Below are 20,195 nucleotides of genomic sequence, written 5' to 3' on the forward strand. Positions count from 1 at the left end.
TTGCTGTCTATTTCTCCCTTAAGTTCTGTCCATTTTTTCGTGCTCTGATGTTTTTGCATGTATATTTATAATTGTTATGTCTTCCTGGTGAGTTGACCCTTTTACCATTAGATAATGTTCTTTTTTGTCTCTTATGACAGTTTTTGACTTAAAGTCTACTTTGTCTGTATAAGTAAAACTCTCCTTTATCTTGGTTACCATTTGCAAAGATTATCTTTTTCTAGTCTTTCACTTTCAGCCTATTTTTTTAATCCACTCCATCAATCTGTGTCTTTTGATTGGGGAGTTTAATCTGTTTATGTTTATAGTAATTACTGATGGGGAAGGTCTTACATTTTGTTAATTGTTTTCTGTCAGTCTTGTTACATTTTTGGCTCTCTTTTTCCTGGCTTTGTTCTTTGTGTTTTGCTGGGTTTTTTTTAATAGTGACATGAACTTATTCCTTCTCATTTGTGTGTATGCATGTGTCTCTTCCATAGGTGTTTTCTTTGTTGTTGTTGTTAATCCCATAGGTTGTTACCAGGGGACTTTACATAAAACATAGTTTTAACAACCTATTTTTAAGCTAATAGGCAAAGCTACTTTTAATCTTGGCACAGTTTTTATGACTAAGGTACAATAAATGGATTTTTTTAACTTTTAAATTTTAACCTTCCTTTAATTACTTAATGGAATTAACTAAAATTAGTGCATGTGTATTTTATGAGCCTGATGTGAGTAAATCCCAGTTGTATCTTTTTTAGAACTTGATAAAGTGATTCTGACATTCATCTGGAAGCATAAAGGATTAGACTATCCAAGAAGTTTTTGAAAAAATAATAAATGGGGACTGATAGTATTAAATATAAAACAATAAATCTGCAGTAGCAAGGCTATATATTACTGGCACAAGTAAAGGAGTGGAGTGGGATCAGATGGAATGGAATAGGGTAGAACAGAATCCCCAAATCATTGTATAAGGATGAATTATTCAGTAAATATTATTAGTATATTTAACTAGTCTTTTGAGGGGAAGGTAGGTTCATATAGCCTATTGTATACCAGAATAAACTCCAAACAGATAAAATACTTAAAGAAGAACTAGAAGAAAATATAAGTGAATAGTATATAATAGGCTGGGAAGGAATCAGTTGAAAAATATTAAGATTTGATTTCCTTAAAACTTCTGCACATATGTAACTGCTATTTTAAAAAAGTAGGAGACTGAAAGCAGAGACAGTTTCCAGCGTACAGATTAGTCCAAGGATTATGTTTCTGATATATATCAAAGAAACTTTTGTAAGTCAAAATATAAAAGGCAAAACAATGTACAACCAGTTTTCAAAAGAAGAAATAGAAATGACCAGAAAGTATACGGAAGATTGTAGAACTCAGATGGCAGCCCGAGAAATGCAAATTAAAGCAGCAGCACGTTGCCGTCTTCACCTTTCAGCTTGGCAGAGGCCCTTTCAAGTCTCTGTGTTTGCACAGCCTAAGTGGAGCACCCCGTGAGGGGGTGGGTGCACATCAACACCGCCTCTCTAGGCGGCAGATTGTCCACAGTTATCTAGAGGCTTGACATTTTTTTTTTCTCAAAGACTTTGACCTTTGAAAAGCAATTATACTTCTAGGAATTTCTTCTAAGGGGATAAGTCAGATGTGCACATAAAATTATGTACGCTATGCTCCCTGCAGTATTATTTTTGATGGTTTAGTTTTTTACTTATTATAATGCATGATGCAGAGTATGCCATTATTATTTTAATATGTGATGCAAAATCCAAAGGATACTAAAGTAATTTTTCCTCCTTTCTGGTGTGTTCTACATTCCTCTCCCATGGGGCAAGCAATTACTTACATTAGTAAATCCTTCTAGAGACACTCTTTCCATCAATAAGAATATGCACATGCTTGTGCTTTTTATTTTGTTAATTTATTTGATTTTGTATTTGAAGGTTGATGGTAGCACACTGTATGTTTCAGTGTACCCTGCTTCTCTTATTTACTGTATCTCAGAATGTGCTCCATTATCAGGCTGTATAGTACGGAGGTTAAGAGCCCAGACCAGTAGGGTTTGAATAAAGCCTAGTACTTACTAGCTATGTCATCTTGAGCAAGTTTCTTAACTTCTCTGGGCCTCGTCTAGAAAACGAGTGTAATAATAGTCCTTACCTCATAAGATTACTGAAAGGATTGAGTGAGTCAAGATATATATAAAGTGCATGGAACACCGCCTGGTGCATCTTACATAAGATAAGTGTTAGCTGTTATCAGTGCACATGGAACTGCAGCCTTCTCCTTGACAACTGTGTAATGTTGCACATCTGGGATGTATTATATTTTGTCCCACATTGATAAACAGCTAGACTGTTCCCAGCATTGCTGTTGCAAACAAACTGCAGCATTTAATGACACATTTTTAAAGGAAACAACACAAATATGCAAAGTTAGTTTAATTGTGGCACAGTGCACATCCATTCAGTGGAATCCAATACAACCAATCAAACTAAGGTTGTAGAAGGGTATCTCATGAAATGTAAAAACATTCATATATATTTTTTTAAGTAGCAATAAGCATTTTAAATATTTACTCAGTTTTTTCCACTATACATATGAGTAGATTATAGAAATTGAGAAGTGATACAAAAATATAAAGAAAAATTGTAATTAACCTAGTCCTAGTATCCAGAGATTGCTGTGCTTACTTAGAGTGAAGTCACTCAGTCGTGTCCAACTCTTTGTAACCCCGTGGACTGTAGCCCACCAGGCTCCTCTGTCCATGGAATTTTCCAGGCAAGAGTACTGAAGTGGGTTGCCATTTCCTTCTCCACTGGCGAATTTCATATAATCTCTCTGATTTCAGAAAACGTGCACTGTTTATTTTATAGAAACAGGAGTTGTGACCTTTACTAAACGCAGCCAGGAGCTGTGCGTTGGCTTCTTTGGCCATGTGTGCGTGGCATAGATTGAAACTGCTTGGAGGAGGGAGGCTTGTTGTGGGCAAGAGCACTTCCCAAGAAAGGCGTGCTGCGGGGCTGAGTGTGCTCCTAAAGAATCTCAGAAGCTGTTGCTTAACAGATCAGTCGTTTTCATTGTTCTGAGTTACCTTTCACACATCTGCTTGTTCAGTAAACATCCATTACAACAGGCCTGTTTTGCACCAATGTATTTCTAGGCTTAGGAACTCAGACATGAACAACATGTGTTCCAAGGAGGTAGCTGCTTGGAACCTTCTGGAAGCTGCCTTCCCCAGCTTGTCCAGAGCAGAAGACAAAGTCACAAGCGCTGAACAGCACAGCGTCTGAGATGCCCTGCCTGACATTGACCACATGTGCCTCCCCACGTGTCTTCACGATGGTCATTTCTTGTGGCTGCACAATATTCGCTCCAGTTGCTTGCGCTGATTTAATTAAGCATCCCTGCTCTGCTGGATGCTCAGACCGCTGGTGTGAGTGCAGCAAGGTCTTTGACACATCACTCACCTGTTTTTCATATGGCTTGTTCCAGATAATGGAGTTACCAGCAACATGTGAGAAAATGGGCCCAGGCCATCAAAACATTACCACCATTGGCTGTCTGTTTTTATTTTTATCATTTCTGCTCATTTATTAGATCCACAACTGGGCCTTGTTGTTTAAACATTTCGTTAATTTGATTACTGTTAAATGTCAACCTTTGCTTCCTCAAGATAAGTCTGTTGTCTGTTTAAATCCTTTGTTCCGCTACTGATTTTGGCTTTCAGTATGAAAAACAGACTCTGTACAGTGATGGTTAAAAGTTCATATTCTAGACCCACACAGACCCGGTGTATCTCCAGCCCTGCAACAGGAGCTGCGTCACGTGGGCACAGGGGTTTGCAGGAGCACTGAGGCCAGGAAAGGCATTCCCAGCCGAGGGGCCTTCCTGGGATGCTGTCACAGAGTTTGATGGCCCAGAGACATTCAGGGGTCAGGCACATCCTCTGTGTCTGGCTGCATCTCATAGGGCTGCTGGGAGTGTTATAGGTTCATTTTGGGCTTTTCAGAGTACAGTGTTTGGAGTGAAGGCAGGTGGTCCAAGGCCTCATATTCAGAGCTTCTCCCTGGAAATAAAACCCAAATCCATCAAGTGCTGGGGAGAGACAGGGAAATGGGTTGGGAGGCCAGGAGCCCTACAGCCGGTTGCTGTGGCTTTGAACCCCAGAACCCTCCCTGCATACTCGTATGGACTCTGAGCCTTGATTTTCTCATTGGAAAATGGGGTGATGGTATGGGGAACTGCACATGGTGAAGGCCACGGGTGAGCTGTGTCAGGGCTCACACAAACAAGGCCCTCAGCTGATGCGGGCTCTTAGGAGCCAGCCGTGAACCGAGGAAGCACATCCTCCCACCTCTGGAGGATGAGATCAGGGCTTTTCCTGCCCAGTTCTTAGCCATCAGCCCTTGCCGGCCCCCCACCTTTATTTCTCACTGCTAGAGGAACCACTGCCAGTTCCAGGCTGCAGCAGGAAAAAAGAGCTTCCAAAGGCACGTTTCTTTCAGAGAGTGGCGGATGTAATTCCCTGGGCAAATCGATCCTTTGCAAATAGAGTCGGGACTGATGGAACATCTCAAAAAGTGACTTAAGTCCTTTTTCTAGGAGCGAGAGATGTTTGAAATCTCAGCAGCCACATCTGCTTTTGAACCCTGCGCTGTCTGTGCCCTGGCCTCTCCCCACACCCACACCTCCCATTTTATTCCAACAGAGGAAAGTTGTGTTTGTTGACGACTCGTTCAGGGTGGGAAAGGAATGTAATGTATGCACAGACTGCCCAGAATTTCCTGTTAGACAGTCATTCCAAACCATGGCCCTGGGATGCATTCCAGAGATTGCAGCCCAATTCTGGAAGAGAAGAAATGGTGCATTCATTTAAAAGCCGACCCTTGAGAGGAACTCCCCCTCTTTCCTTAAAAAAGTGTGTTTAGCTTTTTCCGTGGTAATGTGGTTGTAAATGCAGTCGTATGGCCTCTTCAGGGTTGTACTGTGCTCTGACATCCACAGGGGTAGAGAAATAGTCTTTCTTTGGGAAACTCTGGTGTCCAGTTTTGCAGCTCTGATAACATTGGTATCTGCGTATTTTTAATATTCTGCTGTAAATAACGTGGATGACGCGAATCTACCGTGTAGTACCTTTCTCGGTTCTGCTCGAGACATGAAAGAAACTGGTTCTGAGGGCAGGTTTCGGTGCTTTGACACCTTAGCCGTAGACTTTGTGTGTTAAGTCAGTTTTCTCCTAGAAATTCTGTTACACTGGGTCTTTGGCAGTCTGGACCCCGTGCCAGCACTCAGGCTGGCTTGGCACCGTGGGAATGAAAGGTGAACCTTGACCTCTGTAGCTGCCAAGGTGCAGTTTCTTCTCTTGGGGAGACACTTGAATGATTGGGGATGAATTCACAGGCATTGGAGAAGGAAATGGCAACCCACTCCAGTGTTTTTGCCTGGAGAATCCCAAGGACAGAGGAGCCTGGTGGGCTGCCGTCTCTGGGGTTGCAGAGAGTCAGACACAACTGAAATGACTTAGCAGCAGCAGCAGCAGCAGCAAACATTCCCACCCACGTGTCAGCTACTTTCGTCTTGACCCTGAATCACTCTTTTGATCATATAGAGATGGGGGTGGCGGGGCGACGCTGGGAGTTGTAGACCAGATCAGAGACAAGGATGATTGTGCGATGCTCACAGAGGATGGTGTGCAAAACCCTGATCCTGGGTAAACTCCAGATATTCTGGTTCTGCAGCCTGGGGTTCGGGATGGTTCCTAAGCCTCTCTACATCTGGAATTGAAACCAGGTCAGAACGTAAGAATTGTCAAAGGGCAGTGGTGGTGCGGCGTGGGCAACTACCACAGTAACTAGGAAACGCTGGCCTTGGGGTCTGGATCCAGAAGGAAGCCAGTCAGGTCAGGAAGTAGAAGAGGATGACCAGAAGACACGCCCTTCTCGGCCTCTTATGCCCACTGGTTGTGGGTTCAGTGGTGCCTTCTTCCTCTCGTCCCAGTGACAGACCAAACCCCACCATCAGTCTCGGTGGACTTTCCCCATGGCATTCCATGCTTTTAACTACAACACTTTATTTCTGATCATATTTCAAGTAAGACTTCCTTGAAAAGGCCTGAATTCTAGGGCTTACTTTAAGTTTCACATGTGGACCTGGTTCTTACTTGTTTACTTTCTAACATTATTATTATTATACAAAGAAGCCTTCACTAGATAGGAGGTAGAGTTCTAAAGAGCTTCTTCACGTTCTAAGTTTAGAATTCACATAACCAAAAACAAAATGGGTCTGCCTACGTGTTTTCTCCTAAAGCCAGGCTGTTTTTGTGAGTACTGTCGTCTGGGTACAAGCTAACTTCTGTTCATAGTGCAGCAGTGCACTGGGCTTAGACGGAAAGTTTTGTTGCTGTATCTTAAGGCACTGGTAGACTTTCTCTCGTACACAAACATATCCTGTTTCCACTGCATCCATGCAACAACCCTGGGAGGGTGAGTACGCCCATGTTACTGGTGTGGGTTAGGTAGATGAATTCACACTGACAGACAAAATGCAGGGCTGAGACTTGAACCCAAATGTCCCTCTAAAGCCCATTTTATTTCCATGTAACTTGTATTTAAAGTCGATTTTTAAATAAGAAGTTCCATTCTAGGTGCTTTACACAGAAAGAGTCCACATCTGTGATTTTTAAATATCCTGGAAATCTTTTATATAATAGCCTACATTAGCCATAATCTAAAATTTAAACTCCGTAGTTCCAATTACGGAAGTCAAAGCCATGACACGTGTGGTACAAATCTGATCACACCACTCTCCGTGTTCATAGAATCAAATCCAGACTCATCACCATGGTTTACAAAGGCCTTGCTGACTTCACCCCCGTCTCATACTCTTCACCACTTTGATTTCTCAGATTTCATGCTCCTCTCACTTCAGGGCCTTGACACACTGCTGTTTCCCTACTTCCCTGCCCCCTCCAACAATGTTTTGAAGCTGTCAGCCCAGTTCTCAGACTTCTTTCTAAGAAATCACTCCTACCCTCCATGCCCCAAATCTAGACCATGAGCCCTTCTCCAGGCCCCAGCCATGCCCTGGGCTACCCCACTGTAACAAGGGTTGTTCTGTATCAGAATTGCTTATTCCCGTGTCTCCTCCTGGGCGTGCGTATCGTGAGGTTAGGACAGTGCCTGTGTGATTCATCAGTGTCTCTACATTGCCATGCCTAGGAACCCACATCTTCAGGGGATAATCCTTTCCATTCCAAATAACATAAACCCCAATCCATACTGGCTTAAAAGAAAAAGAGAATCTATTCTTTCATATAGCTTAAAATGCCAGAAAGTTCTGGTGTATTGAAACCAGGTCCACAGATGGTGTTGTCTGAGGCCTGTCCCTGTCCACAGCCCAGTTACTTTCTCCACAGTGTTGGCTCATGTGATCAGGTAGGTGCTTCTCACTTGGTGGCCAAGATAGCCCTAGTGGCTCCAGGCTTATATCCTGCCAGTTTTGCAAACCAACAAAGAAAGAACATCTTCAATAGCTGTAGCATTGAGTCCCCAGGCTAATGTTCCTTGGCCCAGCTTGGGTCACATGCCTGTCCCTAAGCCTATCACATAGCTCTGATTGGCTGGGCTGTGGCGATGCACTGAGAGTTGGTTGGGCGGACAGTGGTGGAACTTTAACCAGAAGGACAGGTGATGGATCCTGATAAGCAAAAATGTTGTATTTCTACTACGCTCCCCATCGGCAGCTGATGCTTTGAAGATATTGGTTCTTGCTGCTGGGCCAGCACTCTGCCCAGAGGGATTGGGAAGGTATTTGGGATGATTCCTGTCTTACCCTGAGGACTGAAGACTCAAAGAAGGCAGCCATCTCTGCTCTCATGTCAGCTGCCCCATCTGTAGGCACTCTCAAAGCCCCTCGTCTGCTGTGCTGGAGGGTGGAAGCTCCCCAGCCCTTGGCGGAGAAAGAGTGGGAAGCAGGGTCTTCATCTTCTCGGCTGCAGTGACATCAAGTCCAGCGGTGGAGAGGGAAGCGTTTGCTCTCAGAATGTGTCCCGGAAAACAGAGCCCCGTGCCTGTTTGTCCTCAAGGTCACACACTCCCCACATGGTCAGAGGGCACTGGGAACATGGATGAGGCCCGTGCCCAACATCTCCAGCTCTTTACAGCCTTTCTCAGGATTTCTCAGAGAAGGGTTTCCTACCTAGGGCTGCTCAGAGAAATGGAGACATCTTAGGATCACCCCATCTGGCCCTGCCAGGGATCTCCCAGTCCTACCCTATGGGAGTCCATGTTCAGGGGCCAAACACCTGTATGGAGAGAAGGACAGCTGCTGGGAGCAACCATGAGCACATCTTCCTTAGCAGAACTAAGAGAGGAAGCAGGGCGGTCCTTCTGACGGACCTGCACGCCCAGGGCCTGAGGGAGATGGCAGAACAGAATGGCCCAGGAGGGGAGCCTGCAGGAGAGACTTGTTGGGTCTGTTGGCCTCCTCACCTGGGAGGGTGCTCCTTTTGATGCACAGTGAGGGGCAAGGAGCTCCCAGGTGAGAAGCAGATGGGCAGGCGCAGAGCCCAGCAGAGGAGAGCTGAGCCAGTGGATGCTCCATCACCTCGTCTTGAAAGCAGTGTTCTTTTCCTAAGGGAAAGCAGGTGAACAGCCCCCAGTAGCATTCATCTGGACACCTCACCCTTCCTTTTCTTCCTTCTTCTTTTCTCATCTCTGCCTCTCCAGTTGACTAAACTCACTTCTGAGATTTTTCTAGTTTTGCATTTCTAAATTACGGTGTAAGTGACCAAGATCTGTCATAGTAAGTTGGGCCTCTTAATTGTCAGGTGCCAGGGAACAAACGTGTACCCACGGAATCCAGCCTGTGATCCAAGGTTTACCTGCAGAACCCCTACTCCTGTATGAAGCAAAAGCTTTTAGGAGACTCATGGTAGTGATAAGAGCTAACATTTATGAAGCGCTTACCGTGTGATAGGCATCATTCCGAGTGCTTGGTAAGAACTCATTTAACTCTCACAATAAGCCTAAGTCATATAACTTGGGTCCCATACATACATTTGCTGGTCGAGGCAGTACCTGGGAAGCTGACTGCAGAGGCCACACTTAGGACCACCAAACCGTCTCCTCGCTTGTCGGGCTACATCTCAGTGGGTCCTGTCAGTAGTTATTAGGGGACTCAGAATCAGCAGCAGTGAAACAAGCTTCACAGCTGTCATAGTGGTCCGGAGACAGAAGCTGAGGGCCTCAGCTGGGATATGACAGAGCCAGGGCATTGTTGCGGACAGGTTTAAGAGCTGCTAAGAATATCAAAACCAGTGACTTAATGAGAGGGAGAAGCATGGATGTTTATACCAGGAGATTGATGCCCCAGCTGAAGAGGGGACCTGCTGGGTGAGGGGTTCCTAGGAGGCATCCAGAGACCACATCTGTCTGGCGGGCAGGTGGATAAAGTGGCCTGGAAATTGGGAGAGAGGAATGGGCTGACGATGTAGCCTAGACATACACATGTTTATTGGGGAGCTCAGTGGCTGAGGAATAAACCCTTTCCACTGGAACAGGCTTCTTCCAAGAAGTGGGCTTTGAACCAGCCCCTGAAGAACAGGGATGTTCTAGAAGTGGGGAATGCGGAGAGGAGGAGCGGGAGGTAGGCTGTGAGTGTGATGAAGAGTCTGCCTTAGAGAAACCAGAAGTCAGGTGCACATGTGGGCATGGAGAGGAGTAGGAAGATGATCCAGGGGAAAGCAAGAGAAAGCTTTAGAATGATTTTTTGATGATGTTTGCCTCCTAAATCTGATAAAACATGGGTATCTTTATGAAATGTTTGAGACTGATGTTTGAAGTTCCTATCCCTTTACTCCTCCAAAATATTCTTAAACTCAGTGTAACCAGGAGGTGTGTGTATTAAACTGTCTTTTTTTAATATCTTACTGTTAACAATTCTGATACAGACCATCTTCTGGCCCCCTGGGCCACCATGAGACCGCTCGTGTTATCAGTAGGGACATTCAAAGGGGCGAATGAAGACAGGTGGTGAGAGGCTGAGTCAAGACTAAGCAAAGAGAAGGAGCAGGGCCGCCTGTGTGTCCAGGGACAGTGAGAGGCCAGGTGGGCTGCCAGGTGAGAAAGCCAGTGGAAAGCACTCTGCTGGGACAGACCACGGACTTGGCGCCTTCTTTTCACACGGGCCTCATCTGGTCTGGTTTGGTAGGTGTGTTCCATGCTGGTGATCTTGCCATCTGGGGGTGAGCGTGGGCCACCACAGCCAGGCCATTGGCCTCCTGCAGGGCTTACAGTGTTGCCCTCTCCTGCTTTTCCCTTCAAACCTCCCAGAATGGAAAGCAGAGGAATAAGTCTAAAGGGTTAAGCTTAGGAGTAGGATGTGGTTTCTTCTGAGCTTTACAAAGTTGCTGAAAGAAAGCTTAACAAGACTATTTTCTTTCTGCATTGTTAGAGTAAAATATAATGACCACCAAGCATTTAGAAAATACAGAAGAAAGATATAAATACTCGTATCTGACAATTTCCATTAATATTGATATATATATTTTGCCAGGCGTTTCTCTATTGTAATCTCTTTTCGTTTGTTTTGCACAATTATGATCAAGTCAGATATACATTTATCTCGCTTTTTCGACCTAATGTTATAAACATTTTTCCATGGCAACATAGATTTTGATTTCATACATCAACTGTGAAACCCTTTTAGCAGAGGCTTATGAGTAAATCAAGGGCCTCTGGATTGTAGCCAGTGGAGAGGTGGTCACTGGGGTGGAAGGCAGCAGGGTCAGGAGACCCACCCAGCCCTACCTTGACCTTTTCAGGGAAGCGAGGGTCTCGGGCGGGGTGAGGCTCATACTGGTCCTCAGGAAATCTATCCATTTCCCCTGCTAGCCTGCTTTTGAGAGGCCCAGCCCAGCCCAAGAGTGATTAGACGATTCAGAACCCCCAGCTTCCAGGTGGTTCCTGCAGGCCCTGATGTTGACCGTATTTAGCAGGAAGATGCCCGGACCCTCCCACAGCCCTGGCCGTGAGACCAGTTGAGCTGCTTCACCTCTTCCTATACTGATCAGGGAGCAGAGTGAGCTGCCATTTCCCCACTGGGGGCAATGGTTTGCCAAGTGACCCAAGCAAATAGTAACCCCGCAGCCCTGTTTGTGGCTGCCAAACAGGCAAGTAATCATATGGTAGAAGTTATAAGTAGCTCATGATCTCCAGAGTCAGGAATTTTTTTAATATATAGGTTAGTTTGTTAGTTATGGGGAAGATTTATGTGATCTGTTGATGAAAACAGGACCCAGGAAAGTGGGTTTTGCAGAGCTATTTACTGCCCGGCCTGGGTGTTAACAGCTCATTGTCTGCAAGACATGAACAAACAGCTTGTTTACTTGTAGAGAAATGTACTGTCAACCAGAGAAGAGACAGTTTTTTCTCCCTCTGACTAAGTTATTTGAGTGAGCCATAAAAACTAAAACACCCATAGTAACAGCAGAACAGCTTAAGCAATCATTTATATTAAATATGAGTTTATGGCCATGTTTTTCTCCCCATTTGGCATGTTCCCTCCATCTTAATCTGACCCGAGCTGTTTCAGGATTGTCTTCAGCGTGGTGTGTGGGGAAAGCACGTGCTCTGGAAACAGGCCCACTTGTGTTTGAGTCCTGGCACAAGCACTTCCTAGCTGCATTTTCTCGGCAATGAGGTAGAAGCAATCACCTGTCTCCTTGGGTGGCTGGGAGGGTGGTTTGAGATGAGAATTGTGAAGTGCTCCACCCAGAGGGCCAGCCCTGGGGAATAGTGGTCACTGTCGCTGCCACCACTGCTGTGCAGGAGGTCTCTGTGCCTGGTGGTCCTCGTGGCCTGGTCTAGTTGGGCCAGGCGTGTGGAGCCTGAAATGAGAAAATGGATGCCCTTTGACCTACCTAAGGGTTCATAAGAAAAAAAAAAAATAGCCAGCTTTTCTGAAGATTCATGGTTCTCAAGTTCATCTTGAGTGAATGAAAATCTTTTTTTTTTTTTTTTTCCCCAGCCACACCTTGTGGCTTGCAGAATCTTGGTTCCCGGACCAGGGATTGAGCCCAGGCGCCCGCAATGAAAGCTCCCAAGTCCTGACCCCTGGACCACCAGGGAATTCCCACTGAGGATCTTAAGTTTACACTTCCTAGGCCAAATGCCCAACCCCTGGCTAGAAACCATCCAGGCCTGTCTGTCGAGCTGCTGGCAAAACAGCCTTTCTGTCCTTTTTCAGAATTTCCACCTGAATGCGTTTGGTTTTACTGCTGGTAGAAGGGAGCCTGTAGACTTCCAGCAAAGATTTTGTGATCTCTTGAGAGGGTGGGTACTATACAAATCCCTCGGTGTACAAAGAGGAATCATGCCAGAATCCCTTTGTGGGAGAGCTGGACACCCAGTCACAATAGCACGCGTTCTGAACAGTTCCCTGTGGTGGTGATTTTCCCGCCAGCCCCCAGCATGGGCCCTGTGCCGGTAGCCCGTGTGCAGCGCTGCTGACCCACCCAGACGTGGCATGTGGTGGGACTGCATTCCCAGGCAAAACGCTCCTGCACCTCCAAGTTGTCAGCGTCCCCCCGGAGGCGTGTTTCTCATCAGCACTAATTTTTGCCTTTTATTTCTGACTTGTGGCAGCTTGTCTTGTGAGCCCTAGATAACATAAAGGACCCATCCCTCCCTCTGGAGCCTCAGTCCATTGCAGGCCAGGGACTGAGTGGGTGACACAGTGTTGCCCTGGGTTTCATGAAGATGGGCTCTGTCCTGGCCAACCTTCGCATTCTGTCCCATCTCTCCTGCAGTTTCTGTTTTAAGTGTGACAGAAGCGTCCGCCCCTAGGCTCTCTAGGTCCAGGCTCTTATCAGCTCCTTGACAAATGGCAGAATTTAAGAAGAGGGCTACTTTGTGCCCTCACACATCTTATTTTTTTACCCATGAAGTTAGTCTTATGTCTGTGGTGAGCAGGGAGCATCCAGGAACCCACTTTCCAAGTGAGTCTTTCTTCACACTTCAAAGAGAACTGCTTCTCAGCGAGGGCCAGGTCTGATTTGTACCTACAAGGATCTGTGTTTTGAAGTAGAGCTTGTGCGGGGTTGAAGGACTTTATCTGCTGGGCTCAGGAATGCAGATGGCACCTGACCCCGGGGATGGGTCAGCTAATGAGCACACAGCCCCCACTGGGCCAAGGTCAGGGGAATTCTATCCAGCCAGCAGGACTGGACTTCATCAGCCATCCGGCCCTCTAGGAGTCACACAGCAGTCTCTCAGAAGGACGTCCTGGTACCTTTCATCTTCCGGCTGTGACTTGGTCTCGGGTATCATCGAATTACAGTTGACCACACTAGGCCCTGTTTCTCTTCACAGCCTCCCAGTGCAACGTTAGTCTGAAGAAGCAGAGGAGCCGCAGCATCCTCAGCTCCTTCTTCTGCTGCTTCCGTGATTACAATGTGGATGCCCCGCCAGGCAGCAGCCCCGGTGTGCTTCCGCCACTGGTGGAGGAGAACGGTGGGCTCCAGAAGGTCAGTGCAAATGCTCAACTGCCGCCGCGGGCTCTCTGTCCCATCCTTGACGAACATCCTTAGGAAGACTCTCTGACAGTATGTGTATAGCCATTAACTTAAAGATTTGAAATTGCCAAAAAAGTTCATCATTTTGTTACAGGATATGTCAGTCATTCCCATTTCACAACGAAAGAACATATTTGATGCGAGTTAGAAGAGTCACTTCACATTTTTATCACATTCTGTTGTGGGAGGTTGAATGTATGAAATAGAGAGTTAAAGAACCAGGAACAGACAAAGAAATGGAAAGTCCAGAGGAGAAACAGAAACTTGGAAAAAAGCAGATAATAAATACAAGTGGATTTAACTACCTTGTTTAGTCATAAACATTTGTTATATATTCTTTTATACATATCAAATAAAAAATTTTATGTCAGATCATCACAATAGGTAAAAACAAGTTCTACCCACGTGCTGTCTAACAGACATCATATTCAAAACCAAATGATTCAGAACAGTTCAAGGTAAGAGAATGAGTAAAAAAAAAAAAAAATTACAGAAGTATAAGCCAAAAGGAAGCAGGGATAACAATAGTAATCTCATGTCACGTCAGGGAAAAAAAGGAATATGTAAATCACACTGGCTGTTAAAGTTTTCACTCGGAGGTAACGACTCATTTCAGCTTACTTTTTATTGGCCAAAGCTATTCCCATGATTATACTTAACTTCAAAGAGCATGAAAGTATAATCCTACCATGTGCCCAGAAAGAGAGCTGGATTTGGTAAACAGTGCTAATGACTTACAGCAGGTGGCTACTAGTTTCTGACCCAGCATCCAACATACAGTAATACCAAAAAAAAGGTAGAAAATTAAGAGATGGGCAAAGTGTACAAAGCAAATCAAATAAATAGAAAGCAAAAGTGGCAATGTTAAAATCAGACAAACAGAATTCAAGGCCAAAAGCATTAAACAAGAGAAAGAGGGACATTTTATGTCACAGCATCTAATACATGACGTATATAGTAGCCATAAACCTTTACATACCAATCAACAGTACAGCCAGATACACAGTAGAATATCATTTGAGCATCATAAAAAGCTGACTTCTAAAAATAAACAGCCAACAACATAGGAAAATCATTGGCAGTTCTGGCTAATATATGTAATAAGATAAAAAAATGAAATGATTGATATAAATATGGAAAAGATAGGAAGCCAATTTTATTTGCAGATGGTGTGATTATTTGCATTGAAAACCCAAAATACTACCAAAAAATGAGAGTTCACTAAAAGCTTTTGGTATGGTGGCTCTTATTTATTACGAAATGTGCTGTGTTTCTGAATAGGAAGACTTAAAATTGACATAGAAGGAAAGCTATCTAAGAATAGCTGAGAAATTTTTGGAAAAATATAATGAAAGATAACTTGCCTTAAGAGATATTAAACCTTACCCTCAGTTGATGTGGAAAAATACGTCGGTAGAATTTGTATAATGAAATTTGCCTGTAAACCCTGTCAGAGCCCTGTATTCTGATATCTCCCCTCAGTGTACTTTCCTTAAACTATCAACTTTTACAGTTTGAAAATCATTGCTGTAGAGAGTCCCTATTAATGAAGGGAACATAGTTTGTATCCTAGGCCTGTAGAGGATTGAAAAAAAAAGGAGAAGAATTACCCAAACTGGGCCAGCGCCCTTGAGGTTGGACCTGCCCCGGCCTGGGTCAGGTCGCGGAAGTGACAGACCTCTGCTGTCCCAGTGACAATGGCCTTGTTTCATGACAAGGTGGAGATTGAGCACTTCAACATGACAAGGACTCCGGGACGTGTTTCTACTCCTGCCCACGTAGGGGTAATTTCTGCATCATCAAGGAAGGTTTGAAGAACAGGGAAGACGTGGCAACGTGCCCTAGCTGCTCTCTCCTTGTGAAACTGATTTATGACAAAGATCAGTTCATGTGTGGAGAGACAGTCCCAGCCACTTCTACTGACAAAGAACTAGTTAAACGCTGAAGAAGACATGTTAGATTCCAAAGCCTGAACTTTGGGAAATGAGCCAAGCTGGAAAAATCAAATGCAAAGTCAATAGCTTCTTCATGGGTACAATCATTTTGGAGAGAGATAGGAGTCACTGCTGTCATAGTAAAAGTTTTGTTTAATGAATACCTGCCTAGATGAATGGCTTGAGAAGGTGGTGTTAAAGAACCTTCCTCCTGGAAGGTTTCCTGGAACCCTTAGCTGTATCTACCAGAGAATAAAGGTCTTTGAAGGCATCTCCTGCAGCAGAGCTGGACTTACCTGGACCTGGTGTTCGTTCGTGGAAATGTCCTTCGGTTAACACTTGTCAGAGTGGCTTTTTAAAGCATTAACCCTTAATAGTGCATCATTTGCATAATCTGTGACCCTTCAGTGTGTGAGACCAGACCCTGTAGAAAGAGCCCATGTCAAAGCGGGGCAACTCTGCCCTTTGCACTTGCCTAATCAGGACACTGGAACGTAAAACCCAGGCTCAGTAGATGTGGAAGCCAGTTGCAGGCCTGTCTCTACCACTGCCTCCCAGGCCCTCTCTGCCTCTTTGAACTCAGCCTGCTGGAGGAGGAGAGAACGATGTGGACAGAATGATTCCATGCATCGTGTGTATTTACTATGTCCTAGAGAAAAGCTTCTGAGCAGTGGCCTGGTGTGACAGCCATTGCGACTGTCCCAATTACAGCCTGGACTGAAGACCAGTTGCCCCAAAATGAAAGTATGGAAGTGTGTGCAGCCCTTGCCAGAGGCAGGGAGTTGTTGGCACTCTGAAGACTCCAGTGGCAGAGACATGGAGGACTACTGAGAGTGAGGCAGAGTGAATGCCATTGCTAGATGCTTACTCATCCATGCACGCCCCATGTTCACACACACACGTAAACCTCTGGGGTCATTTTCAAGCTCAGATACCTGTCTAAGGTAGCAGCTTTGGTTGTGGTCTGTGTTTCCTCACGCCCTTCCAAAGTAACCATTTAGTGGTGTTACCTCTCACCTCACTGAGCATTCACTTAGTCTAAAGATGCACTTGTGTTCGGGGGCTGTTTGCCATCTCCCCGCTAGCACTTTGGTTCTCAACTGGAGACGACTGTTTCCCCTAGTAAACATTTGACAGTGTCTGGTGACATTGTGGGTCTTCCCTGGTGAGTCAGTGGTAAAGAATCCACCTGCCAGTATAGGAGATGGCAGGTTCGATCCCTGAGTCAGGAAGATCCCCAGGAGGAGGAAATGGCAACCCACTCCAGTATTCTTGCCTGGAGAATCCCCATGGACACAGGAGCCTGGTGGGTGACCATCCATGTGATCACAAAGCGTCAGACGCAACTTCAAGACTGAGCGCACACACACACATGCGCTCAGACACATTTCTGTTGACGCTCCAGGGTTTCTACTGGCATCTAGTGCCTGGAAGCCAGGGATACTGCTGAGCACCCTGCAGAGCACAGGGCTGCCCCCGCAGCAGAGTCCACAGGCCCCGAGTGTCAGTAGTGCAGGGCTGAGAGGGTCCACAGTGACCCAGTGGGCTTGTGAGCCTCTGGTTAAAAACTGTCCCACCAATCTCCAGATGTTAGGAACCATAGTATTTAAAAGCTTCTGAAATGCACTTCTCTGCATAAGTTCTTGAAAACTGAGATTTTATTTCATTGCGCTGTTATGTTGGAGAATAGCATGCCTCCACCTTTAATGATGACAAAGGCAGTTGTGAATCCTTAAGACAAGCCCCCAGTGTCCTGAGGAAGGAAAGAGCCGTCAAGAGTATGTCAGGAGGAAACAAGCAACTGTCACACTGCAGAGGTGATGACGAGGGGCTGGAGATAATCTAGAAGTTGCTAAATGGTTCTTGGAGCAGAGATCAGAAATCAGCAGAGATCAGCCTCTGTGTCAGTCAGGTTTGACTTCTTCTCATGAGACCCCTGTCCCCAGTGACCCCCCTGAATAAAGAAGGATACACTTTCACAAATCCTTCCACGTGGAAGACCGCGAACCATGCGTCTCCTTATCAGGGACCGTGATGCTGTGACCCATTGCCTCCCATCCATCAGCTGAAAAAGAATAAGAAACACAGAAACTGGAAATTCTCAGTGGAGATAAATTTGCTTTTTTATTAGCTTTTCTCAGTGATGTTAACATGAAGTGTTTCCATGGACCAAGTCTGGAGTGACTGGCATTCTGGGGATAAGGAATGGTTGAGGCCCTTTCTTGGGACCTGAATTTTCTGAACACTCCCCACCAATACAGGTTCTGTTCCCTTTCATGGGAAAGCTGTCCTTTGCCTGTGTCCTTGGAGGGTATTCCTTGCACCTTGCCTGTCCCGTTTGCCCAGTCCTCCCCTAGAAGAGGGCCAGAAGTGTCCAGGGGATCCTCAGAATCTGGTTAAACTGTCTCCATTTCCCTGCGTATCATATTGACTTGAGGCTTTAGTCTTTGGAGAAAAACTTACAAGAAGCAACAAGCGAGTTGTTAGAGAGATTCATGGATCAAAGTAAAGTATGGGTTTTCCTTTCTCCTTTTCAATTAAGAATTAAATTCCTGGGAGTAAAGGAGGCACTATTTAAATAAACAGGATGATTTATGAGCCTCAGGAACCTGGCCTGGTTTGTCAGGGGAAGGAGTGGCTAGGAGGCAGAGGGGAGCCCAGTAACTGAAGACTATTCTTGGGTTCCTCCTGCTCATTAAATCCCACCAAGGTACAGAGAACAGGAGGTCATATGGCTGCAGTACTCAAGAGTGCTTTGAAGTTTCTTTTGAGAATATGATCTATTTCTCTTTAAATCTGACAATGATTGTGTTTTTTCTTTCTCCTTAGGGTGACCAGAGGCAGATCATTCCCATACCAAGTGTATGTATATTTATCCAATTTTATTTAAACACTCATAGAATCTTGTAGCTTTGGGCCTACTAATATAAAAGACTTTTTTTAATATTTGGCTTATATTGAGCTTTTTAATCATGGTATAAAGAACTCTGTTGTGTTTAGGGGGGCGGTGGCGGGGGAGTGAAGCTACATTTTAAACTGTTAGCAGGAAGTTCTGAGAACTTTCTCAAGAACAACAAGGCAACCAGCATCTATTAACCAAACTCTGACCTTTCTCTCTGAGAAGGACCTCCTGAATAAGTTTAAGGCAGCACTTCCTTCTCCCCGTCCCCACCCCATAGACTGGGAGACCATACTTTTGTCCCAAAGAGGTTCTTTGCAACAGGTTCTGTTTCAGTGGTACCAGGTTCCCAAGACGCCCCTCCCAAGGGAGCAGGCCATTTCTGATTGTTCAAGTGTCAGTAGCTTGGCTATGGCTCCATCAGAAAAATCAGCCCAATCATATTTACAGACCTTGTGGGACCACCCCCGTCCCATTCCCTGCTTCCGCCCTGACTCTCCCAGGCTGGCTGTACTGCAGCTCTGCCACAACTGGGTATCCCCTTGAGCCACCAACTTCTGTCCTGGAGTTCGGGAGACTGACCAGAGTCTGAGCCTAGCACAGGCTGTCCCCACCACTCCTCCTCTTCCTTCTGCTCTGCCAGCTGAGCCAGGTAGCCTGAGGCCAGCCAGCAGGAAGCATTGATCTTCGGTCAATGATCAACTCCCAAAAGAAACCTGCAGTTGAGATGCCTGTATCAAACAAGATCTTTCAAACAGTCTGTGTCCTTAGAGAAGGACTTAGGTTTTTTGTTTTTTTTTTTCAGATGGCCTGAAATTGGTATTCTAATCCATAAAGATTCTGATTCAGATTGTCTGCTTGAAGTCTGTTCATCTGTCTTTCCTTGGGCTTTTTAACGTTATTTTCTGGGAGCATCCAAGAGACACTGATCTTACATTGAAAGAAACGATTTCATTACATTCATTACAACGAGTTCAGTCAGTCAGTCAGTCACTCAGTCGTGTCCAACTCTTTGCGACCCCATGAATCGCAGCACACCAGGCCTCCCTGTCCATCACCAACTCCCAGAGTTCACTCAAACTCACGTCCATTGAATCGGTGATGCCATCCAGCCATCTCATCCTCTGTTGTCCCCTTTTCCTCCTGCCCCCTATCCCTCCCAGCATCAGGGTCTTTTCCAATGAGTCAACTCTTCACATGAGGTGGCCAAAGTACTGGAGTTTCAGCTTTAGCATCATTCCTTCCAAAGAACACTCAGGATTGATCTCCTTTAGAATGGACTGGTTGGATCGCCTTGCAGTCCAAGGGACTCTCAAGAGTCTTCTCCAACACCACAGTTCATAAGCATCAATTCTTCGGTGCTCAGCTTTCTTCACAGTCCAACTCTCACATCCATACATGACCACTGGAAAAACCATAGCCTTGACTAGATGGACCTTTGTTGGCAAAGTAACAGGTTGACTCCAAATTTGGTAGTGGATATCACTTGTGAATTTTTTCCCTGAACTTTAACTCTGCATTGATTTGCAGCTTGCATGAGTTTGTGGAATGATTCTGAATTTGCCAGCATGCCTAGGGTTTAGGCTTTGTTGGGAACTGACTTGGATCAAAAAGATGGATCAATCCATCTTCTAATCCAGTGTTTGAGTAGGGTACCCAGTGAAATTGCTACCAGGGTCTCTTTTTAATCTTTATAACAAAGTAGTTTTGTGTATTTTTCCTGCAAGCATGTCTACATTCAACAGATGACAACAGGTGGCATCTCTCCCCCTACCTCTGGTACTCTGATAGCTCT

General features: G+C 45.3%; 1 protein-coding gene and 1 pseudogene across 4 annotated transcripts in view; both read left to right on the top strand.

The window, feature by feature from the left end:
- The window catches only part of CTDSPL (CTD small phosphatase like), a 124,721-nt gene that overhangs the window by 80,277 nt on the left and 24,249 nt on the right, over positions 1-20,195 (top strand). For all 4 annotated transcript variants that reach the window (XM_086365879.1, XM_086365878.1, XM_086365881.1 and 1 more), the window contains exons 2-3: positions 13,365-13,519; positions 18,331-18,363. In XM_086365879.1, the coding sequence (XP_086222005.1) occupies positions 13,365-13,519; positions 18,331-18,363 (188 nt within the window). The remainder of the gene's footprint in view (positions 1-13,364; positions 13,520-18,330; positions 18,364-20,195) is intronic.
- LOC147348026 (diphthamide biosynthesis protein 3-like) lies at positions 15,123-15,505 on the top strand (annotated as a pseudogene).

The sequence above is a fragment of the Bos grunniens genome, chromosome 22 (assembly GCF_055505025.1).
Source record: "Bos grunniens cultivar Pamir isolate PY7600 chromosome 22, Bosgru_T2T1.0, whole genome shotgun sequence".
Taxonomy (NCBI): Eukaryota; Metazoa; Chordata; class Mammalia; order Artiodactyla; family Bovidae; genus Bos; species Bos grunniens.